The sequence below is a fragment of the Protobothrops mucrosquamatus genome, unplaced genomic scaffold, assembly GCF_001527695.2.
Source record: "Protobothrops mucrosquamatus isolate PMUCROS unplaced genomic scaffold, P.Mucros_1.0 scaffold27, whole genome shotgun sequence".
NCBI classification, from domain to species: Eukaryota; Metazoa; Chordata; class Lepidosauria; order Squamata; family Viperidae; genus Protobothrops; species Protobothrops mucrosquamatus.
The window spans coordinates 128,579-145,176 of NW_015386412.1; the positions used below are offsets into that span (position 1 = coordinate 128,579).

Genomic DNA, 16,598 nt, shown 5'->3' on the forward strand with positions numbered 1-16,598 from the left:
GCCATGCCTTCTTCATCTAGGGAAATGTGCAAACAGGGATCCTGCAGCTGTGATTGGCTTGGCCTGAGCCAATCAGCTCCTTCCTTTCGTTTGACTTGCTCTCCGTCTCCTGCCAAAGTCAAATTCACAGCCACTTCGGTGGCTGCTTCCTGCTTTGCCTCTCTGCTCCCGGGTCTCCTCCCTGGCAGAGCTGGCTTCAGGGCAGGCAGCGTCTCCCTGGGCTGCTAACCTGATCAGCCCAGGATGCAGCCTCTCCGTGGTGACATCACGGCCAGATGTTTGGCAGGGCCACACCCCCAGGGGGGTTTGAAGGAGCTCTAACAGGCTGGCTCACTTCTGCCGCCAGCATGCAGGGGAAGGGCTGCCGGAGGTGCAGCGGGCTTGCGATGGAGACAGCCTCTTTCCACGGCCAGCTGTTCTGCAGGGGGTTTGCCTTTCTTGACGTTCTCACTGGATGCCTTTCCTCTTGAGAAAGAGGGCAACGGGGTGTGACTTCTTGTGAAAGCTGCTCTCTTCTCTTCTGCAAGGAAGGTGCCCCTGCTGAGCGTCTAGAGGTGTTTTTTTGTTGGTGGAAAAGAGCGGAGTGGATTTGTGCACCCCGAGAGGTGTGAAAAATGGCCACAGCTGCCTACTTTGCCGCCGAGTGCCTTGTCTCCATGTCCAGCCGGGCGATCATCCATGGTCCTGCTGAAGGACCAAGACTTCCACCTGTTGGGATGGCTTCTGCCCTCACGGACTTGACTCCCAAGGAGAAACCTGAAGGGAAGGAGGCAGGAAGAGACAATGGAGGGGGCACCTCAGTGTACGCCGTGGCCAGCATCTTGGCTGACTTAAACCAACATCTTCCAAAGTCTTCCTCGCTTCAGCTGGAGAAGGGTCAGAGAATGGAGCGAAAGGAGGAAGGCAAACCCCCTCTTCCGCAGGGAGCGCTTGGCCAAGACCAGATCCTGCCAGCCAGCAAGTGTGGAGGAGAAAGAGCAGCCACACCTACCAACTTGGCGGCAGTCAATGAGCCCAGCCCGAAACAAAGGAGCAGGAGAGGACGGTGCCAGCTTGACCCTGAATTACCTCAGAAAAAACACAAATGCCACTATGTGGGATGTGAAAAGGTTTACGGCAAGTCTTCTCATCTGAAAGCTCACCTGAGGACCCACACAGGTGAGCTCTCTGCTTGGTGGTGGTGGTGGAGGAGGAGGAGGGGGAGGAACTGATGGACCTCTGGACTTCTAAAACTGAAGTCTACAGAGGTTGAGGAGAGCCCTTGAGAACTTCAGGCTTATGTAGACCCCACTGCTGGGGTTGCCATTCCTTAATCTGCGTTCCCCAATGCCGGTTGGGATTTGTTATCTGTCCTTCTCTTTTTCTTTCTTCTCCTTCCTCTGGCCTGGTTCTCACCTGATGGCCAGTTCAAGACCTTCTTCTGACCTCTGGCCGTCTGACCCAGCAGAGCAGTTCTTTCGGCGGTTGCCAGTGCCCGGTTTTTGTGAGACAACAACGTGCATGAGTTATTTGGGGGCTCTCTGCATTGGGTACTATCCACCTAACTCTTGCTAGCCTACTCCTGATGTTCTCTGTTACACCCATTATGAACATAATTTCAACTTTTTCTTCATTTCTCCCTGTTGGATACTGTGCAGTCTCACAGAGGTGGGAGGGGAGAACTCCCAGAACCCTGTAATTGACTCTATCAAGTCAATTTTAATGCTAGAAAATATAAACGGGGCAGCTCCTGTTCATAGTTAAACCAGGACAGGGACTTCTTCTCCCTACTTTGAGGTTGGAATGCCGGGAAGCACCGTCAGCCTGTATTTCCCCCCTCCCCCCCCCCCCCCGCTCAAAAGTTGCTGCTGGTTTTCGATATGTGCCTCCCGTGGGCTCTGCCTTGGTTTGTTCACCTCAGTTATTTGGTGGAACAACTTTGCCTAGTTCAGGGGGTGCCACCCAAGGAGTTGGGCAACCAGGAGTGGGGGAAACGCCTCCTTCACCTATTTTGGGACACCACCCAGTCAGAAGATGGTCTGTGGAATATCTGGAGTTTTGTGGGCTTAGCAGAGATATTTCTGTTTGGATAAGAATTACTGTATGTTCCATGGCAGATGTGTTTTCTGTCCCTTATGCTCTGCTCTGCTTAAATGCATCTTCCTTCCTTCCTTCCTTCCTTCCTTCCTTCCTTCCTTCCTTCCTTCCTTCCTTCCTTCCTTCTCTTTTTATCTTCTCTTTATCTTTCTTTCCTTCCTCCCTCCCTTTTCCCATTCTCATCTTCCTTCCTTTCTTCCTCTTTCAGCCTCCCTCCCCTCCTTTCTTTCTTTCTTTCTTTCTTTCTTTCTTTCTTTCTTTCTTTCTTTCTCTTTCTTTCTTTCTTTCTTTCTTACTTTCTCTCTCTCCCTCTCTCTCTCTCTCTCTTTCTTTCTTTCTTTCTTTCTTTCTTTCTTTCTTTCTTTCTTTCTTTCTTTCTTTCTTTCTTTCTTTCTTTCTTTCTTTCTTTCTTTCTTCCTAAGGCAAGAGAAGGTCATTGCCTCAAAATAGGACCCTTTCTGCTCTCCGGTCCCTTCTTGATTTACTGCATCCTGTAGTGATATCCTGCAGAATCTAACCTACCCCTGTAAATCAAGGCTACATTTGGGGACGCTTCCTTGCAAGGAGACCTCTAGGCTATATATGTATATTTTAAGAAAAGAAAAGAAAACCCTGACCAAAGGCCAAGCATATCCTCCAGCAAGGACTCCTGGGTCTGACGCGATCTCTACCGAATGACGCTGGCCTGGCTGAGCGGTGCCACTTTCCAGGAAGGGCTGTTTTTCTTGTTTGCATTGTGTTTTCATCACCCTCCCTAACCGTAGCTTTCATCTGGAGGGAAGTTCGCCCAGCCCGCCCCCCTTGCCACTCCGAGTTGGCAGAGTGTCCTCAAATCACGCCTTGTTCTGCTCCTGCCTGAACTTCTCTTCTGCTTCCTTTTAGACAAAGAGGGTTGCAGCTCGTAAACCCGGTCGAAGGGGGGGGGGAGAACTCCTCTCTTTGAAAACGAGGAGAGCCTCTCTGGCAGCTGGTGCCCCGGGGAGAGGGAGGGTCGGACCCAACCAGTTCATGTCATTCAGAAGCCAGTTGGAGACAGGGAAGTCAAATAGGGTCACTGGCTTTTAGCCACGTTCTTCTCTTTGTGACTGCCGCTTGAAAGAGGTAGACCCTCTCCTTTGGCATGTAGCTCAGCCAGAGATGGTTGGGCTGACTTTGCTGTCAAAGTGCAAGAAATAAGCAAAATCAGGGCAAAAGGCAAAAGAAAGGGCACCGTCCCTCTAAGGCAGGGGTCTGCAACCTTGGCAGCTTTAAGACTTGTGGACTTCAGCTCCCAGAATTCCTCAGCCAGCTGTGCTGGCTGAGGAATTCTGGGAGATGAAGTCCACAAGTCGTAAAGTTGTCAAGGTTGCAGACCCCCCTGCTCTAAACCATATTCAGCTATTCTACAATTCATGGCATATCACCTTCCATATTGAGCTCTTCCTATGAGTGGAGACTTCTCCAAAGGAATGCTACTATTTATTTATGTAGGTTTTTTTTTTCATTTAGTTGACATATTTGAAACTTGCTTATGCTCCCCAAGTTTGAAGAGTGCTCAGCAATTCAACAGTTTTAGTTAAAATATAAACATGTTGAGCAGAATCAGCACGGAAGAGGTATTTAAAATCTCTGGTGGTTTTTTTTTTTTTAATGGAACTATGCTTAACAAACAATATCAGGTTTTGGACATGGATCACCGTAAATCCAAGAGGTATAGAGGGGGAAAAAACAGATATAGGAAGGGCAAAAAATGTAAATGAAGAGACAGGTACAATCAGAGGAGGAGAAATGGGGAAATTAAATCTATAATTCTAATAAATTCTCCCCTCCTCCTCCTCCTTTTTTCTCTCCTTTTCTTTCTTTCTTTCTTTCTTTCTTTCTTTCTTTCTTTTTTCTTTCCTTCCTTCCTTCCTTCCTTCCTTCTTTCCTTCCCTTGTATTATGACATTTCATTGTTGTCTATCATGAGTAGAGAGTGTTGTTTCCTAAACAACTTTCTGCTGTAGTAAATACAGAACCTGTGGGATTGCAAACAAACCAACACTATGCGAAACAAAACAAAAATGACAACTTTTCTCCTAAAATCGGAGAGAGGACTGCCTGACTAGGACCAGCTAGATTCTAACTGAAATCCTCTTTGAGAATGACATGTTTTGAGAAAACGTGCAGGCTTCGTTCAGACATCAATCTGAGCTTTGGTCCTTTTGCGTGAATCGAGGCCACGTGCTGGAGGTTTCCCCGAATGCACTTAGCAATGATGTAATAAGGGCACAAATGTTGACTTAACCCGAGGCTTGTTCTAGGGTTCTTGAAATAGGCACCTGCTGTTCTCCCTGAATCCCTGAGCTGCCTATTGATTTCTGCTGATCTGATCTAGTGTGTGCTGCAGCCGATGCTATCCAGGCTGCATTAACAGAGGGATCACATGAAGTGTTAGTACCGCTTTATAAGGCCTTGGTAAGGCCACACTTGGAATACGGCATCCAGTTTTGGTCACCACGATGTAAAAAAGATATTGAGACTCTAGAAAGAGTACAGAGAAGAGCAACAAAGATGATTAGTGGAGTCTAAAACATACGAAGAACGGTTGTATGTCTAGCTTAATGAAAAGAAGGACTGGGGGTGATTTGATAGCAGTGTTCCAATATCTAAGGGGCTGCCACAAAGAAGAGGGGGTCAACTTATTCTCCAAAGCACCCGAAGGCAGGACAAGAAGCAACAGATAGAAACTAAGCAAGGAGAGAAGCAACCTAGAACTAAGGAGAAATTTCCTGACAACAGGAACAATTAACCAGTGGAACTCCTTGCCTCCAGAAGTTGTGAATGCTCCAACACTGGAAGCTTTTAAGAAGAGACTGACATAGCCACTTGTCTGAAATGGAATAGGGTTTTCCTGCTTGAGCAGGTGGTTGGACTAGAAGACCTCCAAGGTGCCTTCCAACTTTGTTATTCTATTGTCTTTCTGTCCTCATGTAAACAAAGCTGGGACAGTACAGGATAGGCACAGAGTGTGCAGTACTTTAACAGCCAGTTGAAAGTTAAAAGGATCCCTTCAGGCTTAGAAAGAGGTCTCATGTTATGATTGATGATGGCCAGACTGACCTGGAAGACAGACCTTCGACTTGCTAGACAGCTCTGCTTCCTCTCCACCCTCTTTTCTTTTCTCTCCATTCGGTGCTCATAAAATTGTTTTGTTGCAACAAGAACAAAGAAACCTAAACCACATATGAAAAGCAGAAAAAAATAGATCATAGGAAGAATGAAACTGAAACTCTGCTGAAAGTATCAAGGGGCACAGAGAGCAAACAAAATAAAAAAAAAACCCTGAAATCATAAAGCATGCACAAGATCAGCTTTCATTTGCAAGAAAAAAAAAACCAGGGTTCTCGTTTTACAGAGAGAATGATATGTCACAAAGTAGATCTGGGGTCTCTGCTGAAACCTCCAAAGTGGCTTTCAATAGCTATATTTTGCCCCCTTGGCTGCGTTTATTCTCAACAATGTGTGCAAGTTCAAAGCAGATTTACTGGGCATACAATTGTTGTTGTTATGTTTAGCAGATCTTGGGGTCTATCCTGTCCCAGCATTCTGTTGAGAAGATGGCCTTGACAAGTTCATGGAATATTTAACACAGTGGTGTCCAAGCTTGGTAACTTGAAGGCTTATGGACTTCAACTCCCAGAATTCATGCTGGGGAACTCTGGGAGTTGAAGTCCAGAAGTTTTCAAGTTGCCAAGCTGATCTAAGATCCCTGATCTAAGACCTTCAAACTTTTTCAGTGCTGATCCAGACCAAAACATATACTGATACAGGTCTGGTATGTTTTATTTCTGGGTGGTTTTCATCACTAGGTGTACTCTGACAGCAATAATCAAAAGAAAGAAAGAATAAAGTCCGGTCCAAGGGAGCAACCAAATTCTCCCTGAAAAGAATTGCCTGCTTCTCCCTCTTTAAATATGTTTTTTTTGCAGGTGGACATTTTAAAACACAAGAGAACTAAAATACGATTCCATCTTGGAACAATATAAGTCACCAGAGCAGGCAGGAATTAAGGACATTTTGTCAGTGGCCCTTTATTTATTAATTTAATTTTTATTTGGTCCACCTACAAGCAATACTTTTTCATTTGCTCCTTTGCCTACATTGGCAGGGACCCTGCAGAAGGCTTCCTGGAAGCCATTCAATGAGATTTGGAGAAGCTGCGCTGTTGGAGCCCCTCCAGTGAGTGGGAGGGAGGAAAAAAGCAGGAATTCCATCTGCCTTCAGGAAGGCAATTCCAGTGGGCTGCAGCCTGTTGGAACTGAGGCGCGAGCAACAGGTGTTTTGAGAATTCAACAGAGGAGAATCTCTGGAGCTCAGAGTTTAATTGTGGGGATCCTTGGTCGTCTCTGAACTTGGTGGTTTTCTTGCAGATGTTTCATGACCCAACTAGGGAACATCATCAGTGCTAGAAGGAATGGGTTTGGGAGGAGGAGGAGGAGGAGGAGGAGGACTGTGGGATCTTTGGTGCTCTCTGAGTTTGGCTGTTTTCTTGCAGACATTTCATGACTCAACTAGGTAACATCATCAGTGCTATTGAGTGTGACTTGCTTCCCACAGTAGCTCTGAGCTTTATTGTTGGCTTGCAAATGTTTCATTACCTGTCTAGGTAACATCATCAGTGGTAGTTCCCATTTGGATGCTGTCTGAAGCATTTGAAGCCCATATGTAGTACCAATTGAAGAGAATATTTGTAGCTCAGGGTGGAACTGTGTGGAGTCATTGGTGCATTCTGACCTTGGGGTTTGGCTAGCAGACGTTTCATTACCCATCTAGATTATATGATGTTACCTAATATGGTAAAAAAATCTTCTGTAAGGAAACAAGCAAGCTCAGAGAGCACCAAGAAGCCCACATTTTGAGACCAAGGAGTCCTGATTGGCCCCTGGAATGAATGAATACTTGCCTTTTCTGGGCCAGGATCTGAGGGACACAGAAAGGAGATCTTCACTAGCTGTACCCGGCCACGCGTTGCTGTGGCTCAGTCTGGTTAAATGGAAAAGAAAGAAAAGAGAAAGCGCTAATAGTAGGTATATAAAAACATGTGCGTATTCGAATGCAACGTTGTGTCAAAATTTCAAAGCAATCGGTGAAGAACTTTCGGAGATTTAAGATTTTGAACAAACGAACATTTACATTTGTATTTATATATAGATATAGATTAACATTTTCTTCTGCATTGGCTCTCCACACCTTCTTTGCTTATAAATGGAGATAGTGAGGAGGGAAGGGCCAGCTCATTAGATTCAGAAATGCCAACACTCAGGAAAAAAAAAAAAGCTTTTTGGCTCAGAAAGCTATCATTCTTCAAGCAAGCATGTTTTTCTTGAACAACTGGGAGAAGAGAAAAGAAATATTTGATTTTCACTGCCCCATCCATGTTTGACAAACATTTATCCACTTCAAGCACACTAGAGGTTGGTTACTGCAACATGCAAAGAGGGAGAACAGAATCAACATTAACAAAAGTAACGTAATAGCTTTTCCCTCATATCTCTCTTACTATGTAGAGCAGGGGTCTCCAACCTTGATAATTTTAAGACTTGTGGACTTCAGCTCCCAGAATTCCTCAGCCAGCCATGGGAGTTGAAGTCCACAAGTCTTAAAGTTGCCAAGGTTGGGGACTCCTGATGTAGAGGACAAACCCCTGGAATGGGGTGGGGCCCAGGGACTTCTTCTACGCAAAGCAGAAGACCATAGCTTAAAGTATCTAAACGGTGTTCAAGGAATGAGCAACTATTTTGACACCTTGAAACAGCATTGGGTGGTTGCTTCAGACCTCAGCATGATTCAAAAATAAACAAAAGATGGCTGCCGTGTCACAAAAATAGCCATGTTTTCTGACGTTTCCCAGTTCTTGTTTGATTTTTTTTTAAAAATTATTTTCATGTCTATTTTTTGGCAGCTGGTCTTCCCCAAAGCGGCTGCCTTCTGCTCTAATCCAAGAAACATGCGAAACACTTTCAATTTCCACAACTCCAAACCAGACAGGTCAAAACAGGAGGTCTCTAACTGTACAACCCATCAAGGACATTTGGGTGTTGCCAGCTAGAAACATTCAAAGTTGGCACTCGCAGTTACTCTGCGCCCCTTGACTGACTCTGTTTTCAAAAACCTGTTGGTTATATTCACACTTTATATTTCAAGATATGCGCTTATAAACAACCCTTCCATTGGAATCTGGACACCCAGGCTGCAGGACCGGTGTGGCCTGGGGTCTTAATTGCTTTGAGCTATAATTCTCATTGTAATGAATTGGCCGTAGACAAAAGAATAAATATTGAGTGTTTTCTGTCCTTGGCCCTCTCTTTATCCAACCCCCTCAATTCCAATTTCTTTGCTGTAATGAGGAGGCCAACAGCCCCCGGTATGAGTTTCTTGGCAACATTTGCTGGAGATAATGGCGAAGGAGTGCCAAGGGATTAATTAGCCTTGTTAACATATCAAGCTCACGTTGAAGACAGGAGGTTTTGTCCTGCCCTTTCAAAGAGAAAACGGAGAAGGCACAACATATTCTGATATTTGGAATCTTTTTTAAAACAACAACAATATGCATTTACCCAGAAAGTTGGTTGAAACAGATTTGCCCAGCTCTTTGGGATTGGAAGGTAGTTGTAGATCTTAGCAACTTCACTCCAGATCCTACATTAGAGAAGGAAGAATGCTTTCCGAATGGGTTTATTGCAGCCAAGAGCAATTGCAGGAATATCAGCAGACAGTTTTTAATGTCATCGGACCAGGAAATTATCCCTCACCATGTCAATATCAGATCCACCCAAGTTGAAAGCCGATTGATTCAAAATCTCTATTGCTGGGTCAAATTGCTTTTGAATCATGGAAGGGAATCACGTATTTAATTGCTCCCTTTTGGGCCAGCCTGTAAAAAAAAATTTTTTTTTTCTTCAGCTGCTGCTGCTGCTCTAATCCTGCTTCACAGTCTCTGGAGAGTCCACACGATCAAATATGTTTCCCAAAATAATCTCTGGCCTCACCTTCTTCAGCTTGGTGTGCTCCTAATAGGCAGGACTTTAACTCTTCTGTTATTCAGCTGAAACAGCAGAGGACATGACAAAAGGAGAGATCTTCTTTGGGGTCCTTTAGAAGTTGGGGTGTTTGGATCTTGGAAAGAGGTGGTCTTGGAGATGAGAGGAGAAGACTAACATGGTTGATGGCCCCTTGGACACTCCCCCTAGGTCAGCGGTTCTCAACCTATGGGTCGCGACCCCATTTGGGGTCGATCGACCATTTCACGGGGGTCGCCAAGCAAGGCTGTCCGCCATTTTTTTTCCCCTTTTCCGGCGGGTGCCTTACCTCCCTTGGGCTGGGCCAGCTGGTAGTCGGCCTGCTCCGTCTCTGCCGCTTGCCAGCTACGCCTCGGCCAGTGCAGGGGGCGGAACCACGCATGCACGGCGCTCCCGGGCAGGGAAAGTCCTCGACTTACGACCGGTTGGGTAGTCCTCGACTTACGACCGGTTTAGTCCTCGACTTACGACCGGTTTAGTCCTCGACTTACGACCGGTTGGGGGTCGCGGCATTAAAAAGGTTGAGAACCACTGCCCTAGGTCATCAATGGTGTTATTTTAGAAAGAAAAAAAATGAAGCAATAGCTTCCAAATTAACCAATGTCAGAAAGTTCAAGTGTCCTTCTTGTAAAGAAAGAAAGAAATGATGGTAGAATTTCAGCATCATGCAGTGTCACACGTTATTCAGTGGGGAATCCCAAAGCTAAGTTGTTCTCCTAATCTTCACAATTGTCCCCTCTTGTCTCTTTGGGACACAAATGAAGAGACCCAGAGCATGGTCTCTCCCATCTAAAGCGGGTTGAAATGAGTCCTGCATGAGGGGTCCTTGGTGATCCCGGAGCTTGCCTTGCAGACATTTCATGATTCAAACTAGGTAACATCTCAGGGTTAGGGTTAGGGTTAGGGTTAGAATTGTTCCCTAGTTTGGGTAATGATGATGGTTACCTTGTTTGGGTCATGAAACCTCTGCAAGAAAACAACCAAGCTCAGAGAGCACCGAGGATCCCTCATTTCAACTTTGAGCTACAAAGATTCTCCTTTGTTGAGTCCTGCATGCCCTACATTTTAGAATGGGGAGGGACAGAGCAAAACCACTCTCTTCCTTGACAAAAGTTGAAAACACAAAGCAACCGTTCATTTAGATCCATTCGAAAAAAGCAACTTTTTTTAAAAAAAAACATCTCAGCTCACATGTGTTGGACTCCTGTTCTGTCTGCCTGTGCGCGGCTGGGGCATGTCCAAACCTGGAACCCTAAAATGCGTCTGAGGAGGCCACGTGATTCCTTTTTCTGTTTTGTAACTTCAAGTGGGCCTCTGCATTTCCCTCCCCGGTTTCACTCCAAATAATCCCAGATTAACTGTTTGGATCTGAAATATTGCTGATGGAGCCAAAGTGGGAAGGCAAAGGCAAAGCCCGGATTGAAGGCATGCGCTTCAGAGGTCCTTCTTAAAGGCTTCCTGGACGGTTCTATTTCGGTTGTTTACTGATCGCTTCTTTTGGCTTTCGCTGGAGAGCAGCTCACGTGGTTGAGTGAGATCATGATCTTACTGTATGCTGGTGAGACAACAGCCAGACAGTCAGGGTTATTTAAGTGCAGGCTGAGCAGTCAGACAAAACTCGCTTGTGTTTTGCAAAGCTTGTAGTTTCAGCAGTCCGTGTCCAGCAGGTTCACTTGCGCTTAGGGGAGAAATTGGACACGTTCGTAGTTGGCTGAACTTGGGAGAAGTCTTCTAAGATGTTTCAACACTGAAAGGCAGAAAAATTTCAAATAATTCTGGAGAAAACATTGTGGGGCACAAGGCACTAGGAAATTCTCTTGCACAACCTATTCTGAAATGAAAGAGATTTCTGCAAGACGAAACAGATTTTGCATCTTGGATCTCCAGGTGTTTTGTGGGTCCTACCTAACCTACCGAAAGCCTACAGCCAACAGGACAACAAGAAGACTTTATTTTCTTTTTATCTCCCTCTTCAGAACATAGTTGAAAACCACCAGCCTGAACTGCTCAGATGTCTTCTTGAGCCTTATCTGAATTTCCACACTTGACTTGAGCAGAAAGTATGTTTTCCTATTGCGGGAGGATGATGGTTGTCTTACATTTCCTGCTTAAGTGCCAGAGAGAGCCAAAACATTCAAAGAGTGATGACAAGGCACACAATAATCATAGTCTGCGTCTCAAAAATAAGTCTTCTGCAACTTTCTGGAGTACAAATGCAAGGTTATGTGGAAGAAACTGGCTGAGTGTTTTCCACATGGGGTTTATGAAGCAGCTAGAATACCTGAGTAAATTCTCTGAAGGACATAAAAGAGACCAGTCCATCCTTTTGGAACTCAACAAAATGATGAACCATCTTTGGCTGGTCCTGAAGAAGTCAACCAAGCTTGGATGCAATCAGTGTTTGTCTAGGGCAGTGGTGGCGAACCTATGGCATGGGTGCCAGAGGCGGCACTCAGAGCCCTCTCTGTGGGCACGTGCGCCATCGCCCCAGTCCTAGGCCTTCAGCTGGGTTTTATAAAACCTTTTCACTTTAGGCCTCCACCGCCGTGTGCAAAAAAAAAAAAGTTAAATCAATCAGTCAATTTCAACTTCTTGTGGGAAAAAAAAATCTTGCAAAGTTGGAATTGATTGATTGAACTTTTTAGTCCCACCCAGTCTTCTGTTACCACTGCAGCCACACCCACCCAATGGGCCATGCCCAGCCAATGGGCCACACCCACCCGGCGCCCGACAATGCATAAGTGGGTTTTGGGTTGCAGTTTGGACACTCGGTTTCTAAAAGGTTCGCCATCACTGGTCTAGGGAACCATCTGGAAGTCTCCAAACTGAAAGCTAAACTCAAATAAACAACCACACAGCAGAAGAAGACAATGGGATTCCTTATCGTGACCAAGACTTCTACCTATGAAGTCACCAAAAAACAAGATCCGTTGATCTTAATCCTTTTCAGAGGCCTACTGTCAATGAAGCAAACCTCAGAAACCTTCTCTCATTAAAGCTATTCCATATCTTTGTGTTGTGCTCTACAACAAAGGAAAACAAATCCCCAATTTTCAACCCATTTAAGTCAGAAGATCAAGCAGGTCTCTAAGTGAGGACCACTTTTCATTTCAGAGACTAAAAGCAATGAAGAGATGTTGTGCTCTGTGTGTTTGAAATGGGTCTCAGTGTAAGAGGAAGCCATGGTAAGGCGGTTATGAATCTCAGATGACCAACATTGTGGTCATTTTTAGACATGTCTCATTTAAAAGGGCTGCAAAACATAATTGGTAAATTAAGCAGCCAGACCTTTAGTTGAATAATTGGGTCCATACCTCTTTCAATTAGTTAACAGTATGGCGGATTCTTCTTTACAAGCAATGCATTTCTGGTTTGTTCCTTTCCCTAGGGAAATAAAAATAAATGGTGGACAATGACTTTGCCTTCAAAGAATAAATGAGATCGTTTGTCTGCTGAATTTTGTTGTCTTCTGCTTTTTTCAACGTCAGAAAAAAGCACCCTACAGCCACACTTATTTTAATTAAGGCATGGGATTAATCGACTCTCAATTTAAGAATAGGCTGTGACTCACAAAGACCTACAGATTCAAATACAAATTAATTACTTTGCAAAAATGCAATAGATCTTCACCAAGATCAGGAGGTATCCATAGGGTAGGGTCAAAAAAGCCAGCCCTAATAATATAACTGGAGCTTCGCCTATTTTTTTAAAAATGTGCTTCATGATTCATACAGAGAAAAATGCTTCCTGGGGTATCTAGTTTCCTGACCAGGTATGGTTTTAAAAACTCAAATCAGCATGTGGAATTTGTATTGGAAAACTGCTAGGAGCTGCAAAGTTGAATGTCGAAGAAGATGGATTAAGTCAATCCCTCAAGACTGGGGACTTCGATGCCCAGAACTCCCCAGTCAGCAGGCTATCGCTGAGCATTCTGGGAGCTGAGCTCAGCACCTCTTGAGGTTCTTCATATTGGAAAAGACTGAGGACATGATTCTTTGTGCAACCAATTCCTGGCGTTTTAACTCCTACCTCTGACTTAAAATGAATGTCACTCAAAACCAAATTGCCTAGCAGTTCTTTTCCCCAGTCGTATATCTTGGTTCACTGAGTCATCTGAGACGGTTTACAAAACAAGACATAGCCTCTGGCTTAGTTTATTGTATTTTCCTCAATGTTGCCTTCTAGTGTTTTCAGATATGATGGTCATTTGTTTCTTCTCAATTCACTGGTAGATCAGCCTGGGGAACTTAACCAAAGTCTCAGATTTCTTCAAGGCCAGGTGGGTCTGTATTATTGATCCATTTTAATGAGGAGCAAACCTGTAACTTCTGGGGTATATAACAACTCTACTGTATGAATTGCATTGGTTGCCAGGGGGCTTCTACCATTCAAGATGCTGGTTGTCACCTTTAAAGCTCTTCGTAGCTTGGGACAGTAGTTTATACCCGTCAAATCTGGTCAGACAAGATGGGCATCCTCTGTTGGCCAAGAACCTGGAAGACATTCAGAATAGCAGAGTTGGAAGAGACCTGGAAGATCTTCTAACAGAAGACCTTCTGCTCAAACAAGAGACTCTGTGCCATTTGTATTCAATAGGGTTGTCAAGTGCCTGGATTTTGATCATGTGATCATGGGGATGCTACGAAGGTTGTTAAGTATGAAAGATAGTCGTAAGTCACTTTTTTCAGTGCTGTTGTAACTTTGAACGGTCACTAAATGAACTGTTGTAAGCTGAAGATTATCTGTAAAGGCTAAAGAAAAAAACCCAAAGAGGGGATACAAAGTCTCATGTCCTGCAAAATGCACAGGAGTGGAGACCATTCAGAGGCTTTTGGTCCACAAGAGCAGATGCCACGTACAGCCTGGGCAACTGTGGCTGCTTTCTCAGGGTCTCCAAATTGTTTGCTGGGTGGTTTTGTTTGCATGCAACCGTTCGTTGGCAGCCTCTTCCTCTGCCCTGACAGCTGTTCATCCGAGAAGGCTTTCTAATCCACCCACGTGCACTTATTATGAGTCAGGCACAGGTGTGGCCCGCATTCAGAAATGGCCCGGATTAACTGTGCAATTAATCCTTGAGTATAGACTTTTCGTAGCCTTATGAAAGCGCTCTCAAAATGTCCCACGGTTTTTCCCATATCCAGGTCATTTTTATAGAGACCACGTGCCTGCTCAGTTCTCGGAGAAAGCTCTGCACGGTATTCCCAGATCGATGGTCCATTTGGACAGCAAAGTGTAATGGAAAATGTGTGCTCCCCAGTGGCTTTGCCAGCAGCTTCCTTGTAGACCTGCTCAAGTTTCATCTCTTTGGCAGAGTTTTCTGCTTTCCTGGCCTGGGTGCATAAAAACAAAGAGGAAAGAGTTTGCTTTGGTTTTATTGTTTGTCTACACAACTTTTCCATTAGCTCTTTTACTATGTTTAAAGCCAAGGAACTGATGCCGCAAAACACAGAAACACCCTTTCTGCTTCTAATTAGCAGCCTTGTGGAAAGTGTCACATAGAGCTACTGACAAAACTTGTAAAATGTGTGAGCAATGCCAACCTTTTCCCCACACCCCACTGTTGGGAGATGTGTTGAAACTTGAATAGGGAACTGCAGCTGCAAAGATGCCAGGCTGCCTTAATGGCTCTTAGTGACAGGGGTCTTTACAGCCCCTTGGAGGAGATCTTAAAGGGAAGCCTATACCGAGAGGGAGGAAGGGAGGGAAGGGAAGGGAAGGGAAGGAAAGGAAAGGAAAGGGAAGGACAGACTATAATGTGAAACCTTAATAAAAGAGCATCCTTCCATGCCTCTGAAATTTGCTGTCCTGGGAAGTTCAAAGCTTGCTCCAGCCATATGTTCACCTCAGGCCCAGCTAGCTGAAGATCTAAAACAGTGATACCCAACCTCTGGAACTTTAAGACCTGCGGACTTCAACTCCCAGAATTCCCCACCCAGCCATTCTGGGAATTGAAGTCCACAAGTCTTAAAGTTGCCAAGTTTGGACACCCCGATCTGAAAGAAGGACCAGACTGGAGGGAGAGAAAAAAAAACCCTTTGTAAAGTGTAGAGTTGCAGAAAAGGAGAGCCTTTCTGTCCATTTTCCTTGGAAGATCCAGGAGAGCAAGTCCATTTGGTTAACTCAGGTCAGCAGAGTTGAGCTCACTCCTCGGTCGGTGGAAAATTAAACTTCTGGAGTCACCCAATATGGAACCAACAATATTCTTTGAGAAGCTCAGTGATGTCAGGATGACACCCGTTCAAGAACAGTGGTAGACCATGGAGGCAGAAGGTGCCAAAGCAACGAGAGAAAGTGATAAATTTGCATGGAAGGGAGGGAAGACTGTGGTTTCGCCATCATACCTTTCATGGAAAAACCGAGCCGTCTCTTCCGAGAGGACTATCCAGCTCCAGGGTGGCACAGATCTGAGAGGGGAGAAAATAGCCTTGCTGACTCCGAAGTTCAGACTGAAACCGGGTCCTGATGACACACTGGCTGGAGTTTGTATATGCTGAAATCTCTTTGGGCTTTTACAACGGGAAACCCCAAAGATAAATTAAAAAACCTTCTAAGGGGAATAAATAAATGGCTGGGCTTAAAATAGTCCTGCGTTCAGTTCAAAGAAAGAAGCCCTGGTTAAGAACTGCTTCTCTCTCTCTCTCTCTCTTTTCCTTTGATGCAACCCTGGAGAGAAAGCACCTTTTATGCAAACCCCAAATATCTCATTTGCCCAGAGGTTGGTTTGAGGTTCAGCCTGTTGGTCAGTTTGAAGTGCCTGTACAAAAACAGAGGAAATGGAAAGTTATTTGCCCAAAGATGCCAAGCCTTACTTAAGGACGCTTTGTTTAAAAATACTCCTTGGTTTGCTTAGCCGGCGCGGTTCTGCCCCCAAAATCATGCATGACTGGCCTATCGCTGGAGGGGCTCCCAGTCCTTTTTCCTGCCACAGAAACGAATATGCTGGCTGTTTTTTTCTATTCTACCACTGGAATAAATCTAATTTACAAACACATGGAATTCATACGCTATTTCAGAGGTTCCCAAACCCAGGGCCAGGGCCCGTTTGGAACTGGGCTGCACAAGCGATGGGTGAGCATGCACGTGAAGCTCCCCTCGCACGAGCAGTGGGGGCCTGTGCTTGCGTGTGACGCTCCACTTGCATGAACGGAGCTGTGTGCACGAGCGCACTTGCCACTCTCATGGACCCATCCCCTCCCCCCCCATGCTGGACCACTAAGCTGGAAAGTTTGAGGACCGCTGCTCTATTTTGCCCATTGGAGAAACGGCCCTTCCACCTCCGATGTATGAGCATTCCTTTAACATTGGTTCAAAGGGAGGATGGCCTCAGAAAAAATGATTTATTATAACAGAGTCCGAAGTTACGACTCTCTCCTCCTTCTTCTTTTTGCCTATGTTGGTTGTACCATCAGGAAGATCCCATGCTTGAACAGCAATGGCCCATGTCCCAATAGCAACACACATTTACGGGGGGGGGGGGGGGGGG

The 16,598-nt window shown here is 45.2% G+C and overlaps 1 protein-coding gene across 1 annotated transcript in view; it reads left to right on the plus strand.

Moving 5' to 3' along the window:
- Window positions 1-614: 614 nt before the first annotated feature.
- KLF13 (Kruppel like factor 13) overlaps window positions 615-16,598 on the plus strand; it is a 20,721-nt gene continuing 4,737 nt past the window's right edge. Inside the window, exon 1 of the mRNA XM_015810998.1 lies at window positions 615-1,158. Coding sequence (XP_015666484.1) covers window positions 615-1,158 — 544 coding nt within the window. The remainder of the gene's footprint in view (window positions 1,159-16,598) is intronic.